Source organism: Phlebotomus papatasi, chromosome 1 (genome assembly GCF_024763615.1).
Source record: "Phlebotomus papatasi isolate M1 chromosome 1, Ppap_2.1, whole genome shotgun sequence".
NCBI classification, from domain to species: Eukaryota; Metazoa; Arthropoda; class Insecta; order Diptera; family Psychodidae; genus Phlebotomus; species Phlebotomus papatasi.
In genome coordinates, this window is record NC_077222.1 from 66370093 (window position 1) to 66376061 (window position 5969).

At 35.2% G+C, this 5969-nt stretch overlaps 1 protein-coding gene across 1 annotated transcript; it reads left to right on the forward strand.

Moving 5' to 3' along the window:
- The first annotated feature begins 466 nt into the window (after positions 1-466).
- LOC129810427 (UNC93-like protein) lies at positions 467-5548 on the forward strand. The gene is made up of 3 exons (XM_055860898.1): positions 467-1827; positions 4226-4493; positions 4564-5548. The coding sequence occupies exons 1-3, from the start codon at positions 1120-1122 to the stop codon at positions 4800-4802; spliced, it is 1215 nt and encodes a 404-aa protein (XP_055716873.1). The 5' UTR covers positions 467-1119; the 3' UTR covers positions 4803-5548.
- The last annotated feature ends 421 nt before the right edge of the window (positions 5549-5969 follow it).

Consider the following 5969-nt stretch of genomic DNA (forward strand, 5'->3'; position numbering starts at 1 on the left):
TTTTCGCATATTTATAATGAAAACTGGGTTTTAACATGATGTAATTTGGATGGACAAAACAATTATGGATTTAAATAAAATAATCGTAAGAACCAGCTTATTTAGAAATAGGCGAAAAAGGCGTATAACAATCCAACCCCACATCTCAAAGTAGCCTCACCTCCCCCTAAGCTTTACCAAAATTTAGTTAATTTATTATCAAACCTTCACTAATAGAAATGAAAAGAAAAATTATAAAATTCTGGAAGATTTCATCGCAAATCGTTCTTATTTGTTGTTGTAACTAACACTATCGTGTTATAAATTATATTCATGAAAGATATAACCCATTGTTCCCTAGAGACAGACACTCAATGGGGAAGAGCGACAAAAAATCAGTAATTATTTATCAAGTCAATTTGTATCAATTCACAAGATTTGTCGCCTCAGTTTGTGCTATATATTCTCCAAATGCAACACGTTTTACCATCATTCCGACTTGTGCGATTGTCGAGAGTGTTTCAGTTTTAATTTTTCCCGAGAGATTTTCGTCGCAACTGGCGTCTTTTAGCTGCTGATGGAGTTCTTGCGGTTCTTACGTAATTGTGATCGCGAAAGGCTTTTCCTGAGGACAGATACTTTTGTGCAAGATCGAGCAAATATTTCATGATCATTGAGCCCTAGAGTGAACTTCAGGAGATCCCTTATACTTAGATGCTGAGCCACAGTATTTGATGGGAATCTAAATGCAATTCCAACAAGGTCGTAAAAGCTGAGGTAAAAAAAAACGAAGAAAAATTAACCAAGTGATCTACAAACGTCGCATTTGCATTTCAACACCTTTTGCACCTGACCGATCATAAATCATTCGGCGATAGGTGATTCGAAAGTGTTTTTCGTGTCGCTTGAATTGTGTGCAACAGAGGGACGCGATCAGAGAGCTGCGGGAACAAAATGACGAGTGCCGGAAATGTGGTTGAAAATCCCCTTTTGGATCATTCCGTTGGGAATGATGTGGGAAAGTGGCGAATTCTCAAGAATATTGCCATCATTTCCATTGCATTTCTGCTGCAATTTACAGCATTTCAGGGAACCGGAAGCCTTCAGTCCTCAGTTAATGCTGAAGATTGATTGGGCACAATGGCCCTTAGTTCAGTATTTGGGGCAATTATCGTTTCCTGTGCATTTATTCCAACCCTTGCAATAAGAAAACTAACCGCTAAATGGACACTCTGCCTCAGCATGTTCTGCTACGTTCCCTTCATCCTGGCTCAATTCTACCCGAGATTTTACACCCTAATCCCTGCTGGATGTCTTCTGGGCCTCGGAGCAGCTCCTCTGTGGGCTGCTCAATCCACCTATCTCACTCAAGTAGCCTACATTTATGCCAACATCACCCAACAGTCTATCGAAGCCATCATCGTACGCTTCTTCGGGATCTTCTACCTCTGCTGGCAATCAGCTGAACTCTGGGGCAATCTCATTTCTGGCCTGGTCCTTTCACCACCAGAAATCCTGCCCAACTCAACCCTCGACTACTCCCTCTGTGGAGCCAATTTCTGTGCCTCAACATCCAAAGATATTGCCAATCTTCAGAGACCTCCAGATAAGGAAATCTTCACCATAATGGGAATCTACTTATCTTGCATCTTCCTGGCTATTGCCATCACCAGTTTATTCCTTGACCCCCTGACCATGTATGGGGAGCAAAAGGGCGAGGAAACAAACGTTGGACAGCTAGTTATGGCCACTTTCAGACAACTCAAAAAGTTCAATCAACTGCTTCTGGTTCCTCTAACAATGTTCATAGGGATGGAACAGGCTAACTTTGCTGCAGACCTAACTCAAGTAAGGACTATTCAAAAGACTTATTTTTTAAAGATGAAATTAAAAAGGAAAATCTAATCGATCTATTATAATTAAATTTCACGCAGACAAATTATTTTTATTAAAATTAGTATCGAACGAGAAAAATGGAAATATACTTTTAATTAACCTTTCCAGAAAACTAGAATAATTATATACTTAACTAATTTAATGTTTAGAGAGACTAAAAAGAGACAGCCAAATTACGTCAGATGCAGTGTAAAGCTTAACTAGTCATATTCGTCATATTATGATATAAAAGCTTTTCGAAAAAACATATTTTTGATAAGTAAAATGAATAAAACAATTCGTAAAAAATACAAAAAATTATCAGGTAAAAAACTAGATGTTTGAGTAAATAAACCTAACTTACGCAATAACTTTAATAAAAGTTGGTTCGCATTTTTTGATAAAGGCTTTTTATTTTAAAGTTAAAAATTTTATTAGGCCTCAAAAAAGTAATGTGAAAATCGTGTTAAATTTTCGTATAAAATCTATAAACCAATTTAAGATTTGAACCAACTTGTCAATAAACAAAATTCTAAAATTTAAATGATTCATAAACACAAATTACACATTTGGGTGGTTATTTAGCGACAATTAATGTAAATCCTATCAATTTTTATGGTTTAAGTGTGATAACACCAAAGCTTTGTTTATCTCAAAAATATGATCCCAATCTTTATTTCTTGCATGTCGAGAATAAATTAAACACTTAAAGTCCTTACTAGGGGAAACCTTTGCAGCTTCGTACAGTTGGAGTTTCATAAAAGACGGTATTCCCATTTAACTGTATGAATCTAACGGAGTTATCACACTAGAAAATTTCACATTAAAGTTAAAGTGAAAAGTTGCTCATTAAAACTTGTAGAATCACTCGAAATCGCTGATTTAGTCAAGACACATTGTTAGAATTGCTCAATGTTACGATGACATGCGGGCTGTCAAATGAATGATTTTGTTTTTGAATCATTTCAGTCGTTATCCCGACTTATGTGTGAGTTCTGGCGATTGGTGACTCAATTTGTCGCAAACGGACTAAAAGCCATCAGATCGGTTGCCTCTATTTTTGCATTGCCGGCGTTTTGTAGTCCCAAATGACGGATTCCTGATTCACAGCCTCAATTAATTCGGCAACCATCTCATTTGACCACGAAATCCTAAAAGTTTATCAAGGAATATATATGTAGATCGAACACATTTTTGTTTAGCTTTTATTTTTACTTATCCCCTGACCGATCTTTTTTAATGTCTTTTGTCCTTTCTCTATCTCGTGCGCGATAAATAATAGATATTGGAACTACTTTTTTATAACAATTTAATTACAAATCGCTCCTTGGAAATTGCAAGGGGACAACTCAATCTGAGCCATTTTTCAGGAGACAGCATGAAAGATTCAACTTTGTATAAATAATTATCTCAATTAAGTATGTTAATAAAAAACAATTTAATTCTTTTCTATTTGTATGAGCATTATTATTAACATCGAAACATATACATATTTTTACCTTTCAAAATATGTTTTTTTAATGAGTTAGCTCCTTGTCGTTCTAAATGATGGGCAAATTTTCATGAAATTATAATGACACGGGATCAACTTGCTTGAGTTTGTTTCACAAAAATTTGAACGATAAATCTATTTTGTGCCCCTTGACTTCAAACAAAACCGCGCAAGCGATCATAAAGAGTAAAATTTTGAAAACTTTTCTAATAACGAAATTTATTGACTCATATCATCTGAAATTTTATTAAATTCTCTGTCTAAGTGCATTAAAACCTCAAAATCGCCAAAAAGTGAGTTATCCCCTTGTAATTTCCAAGGAGCGAAATAAACTGGTGGGAAAATTGTGGCGCAGAAACTACCCGAATGACTGCAATAAAGTGTTACCCGATGAATATTTAATGAGCAAATTTTGCTCATTATTTTGTTCATTAATTATCAATCGTATTTATGCTATTTTAATATATTTAAACCAATTTTTGTGACTCGAGTCCACTTTTTTATCACTGAATGAATCAATTTCTAAAAGCTCTAGACAAAAATTGCACATTAGGACACATATCAGTAACAATTAATGTGAATCACATTAAAATTTTAATGTGAAATTATCTAGTGTGATACCACGGTAACACATGGCCATATTCTAGTTCAATCTTTCAAATTTCCTGAAAAGAATTGGTAAGCCTACAGGTTCAAGAAATAAAAATAAAAAATGGTCTTAAAACTATTATTTTAATGTGTAATGATTTATGTATTTTTTCATATTTCAAGCAACATTTCGAAAAAAAAACTTCTGCACCTTTGTAAAATATTAAACATAATTAATAAACCCTTTAAGAATATTTTCTCAGTACTTAACAAAAAAATTCTTTACGGTAGGCATTCATCTCCTGTACTCTCGGAATCAACGAAATTGGTTTTACTTTGGTATTCTTCGGAGTTTGTAATGCAATCTCATCCCTGACTTTTGGTTTCCTCACCAAGAAATTTGGAAGAATTTGGATACTACTCCTAGGACTATGCTCTATTACTATTCTCTACCTTACCATGCTCTTCTGGGCACCAATTCCTGATAAGAAATGGATGTTCTACCTAATTTGCTTTTTCTATGCCGTTGGGGATTCTATTCTTCAAATCCAAGTCAATGGTAGCTTTTGTTGCATTTTAATATCCCTAATTTAAATTCTGAAATTACATTAAACTGCCTTTCTTTACAGGAATTTATGGAGCCATTTTTTCTGATAGCAAGGAACCAGCTTTTTCGAACTATCGCCTCTGGGAATCTATGGGATACTTTGTGACCTATTCCCTAAACACAACACTCTGCGCCAGAACTAAGCTTATTGGAGCCCTAAGTCTTCTTGCAGTGGGTGTTTGTGGCTGGCTAATTGTGGAATTTCGGGTGAAAAATGGCGAAATTAGCCATGAGACCCAGCGAGAAGAAGCAACTCCATAAATTCATTTGATTTATCATCGCAACATTTGTAGTTCCTCAGCATAACCACACGCTCTTCTCCCCGTGCAATAATTTCCACTGTTTGTATTGTGATTAGGCAATTTGTTTATGAAATATCACTCCTAAACAACAGAAGCTGCCTCCCAAAAAAAAAACGACAACAAGCAAACCCCGGCAATTAGTCAAGATCATGCTGGCTGTAAATTGTGCAAGAGTGCCAGCCGGGTTCCCACCACTTGACAATGGATCGTGGTCACCGGGAGATGAGTGTGAGGAATGCAAGAGGATCACTTGCTGAGGCTTTTGATGGAAAAAGTGATCGGAAATTGTACAATTTCACAGTCAAGATCGCACCTCGATCGCTGTCGCCTTTCCAGTATCAAATTCGTCACAGCCCGACTGACCATGAGCACAGTCTACAAATTGTTGCCTTGACTAGCAGTTTGTCAGTGATTCGTTAGACAAAACTGCACATTTAGCTGTTTTTTGGGGAACTGTTTTAAAAATCAATTAAAGTTCTTATTCTGAAAGAATGGTCACTATCAAGATTTTGTTATCAGAAGATAATAAGTTTTAAAATCAAAATATATATTAATACCATTTGTTGGTGTAATAATGAGGTTTCTTGTTGAATGCCTTTATTTTTAGTGCAAATAAAATATTCCAGGACTTGATTTTGGTTTTAGTATCGCAAATGTTAGATTTTAGGGTTATTATGTTGACAATTAAAGACGTTATATTTCAAATTTGAATTATTAATTCCCATTTGACCAGTTAAACGTCAATTAAAGCCTGAATTAACCTCCATATTTCATACTGCACTCCCAAGAAGCTCCCATGGAAAATACTCCTTCTTAAATATGTATACGTGAAGTATAGGGGAGACTGGGGCAAAGTCACAAAACGGATATTTTTTTTTTACAAACTACTCGAACGCCCCAGAAATTTCAAATTAGCGCAGTTTTATAAGAAATTTACCGCTCTACGACTTTGTGAAAGTAATATTCCTCTATTTTGTAAGGAAATACATTTATCGAGCCGTTTTATAAAACGTAATTTTGTGATTATTCTCAAAAATGCTGGGGCAAATAGTATCAGGCATGGGATATTATCACATTTTGATACTCTTTGTTACGGGGTTCCGTAAATTAAAAAGAAAAACCTAGA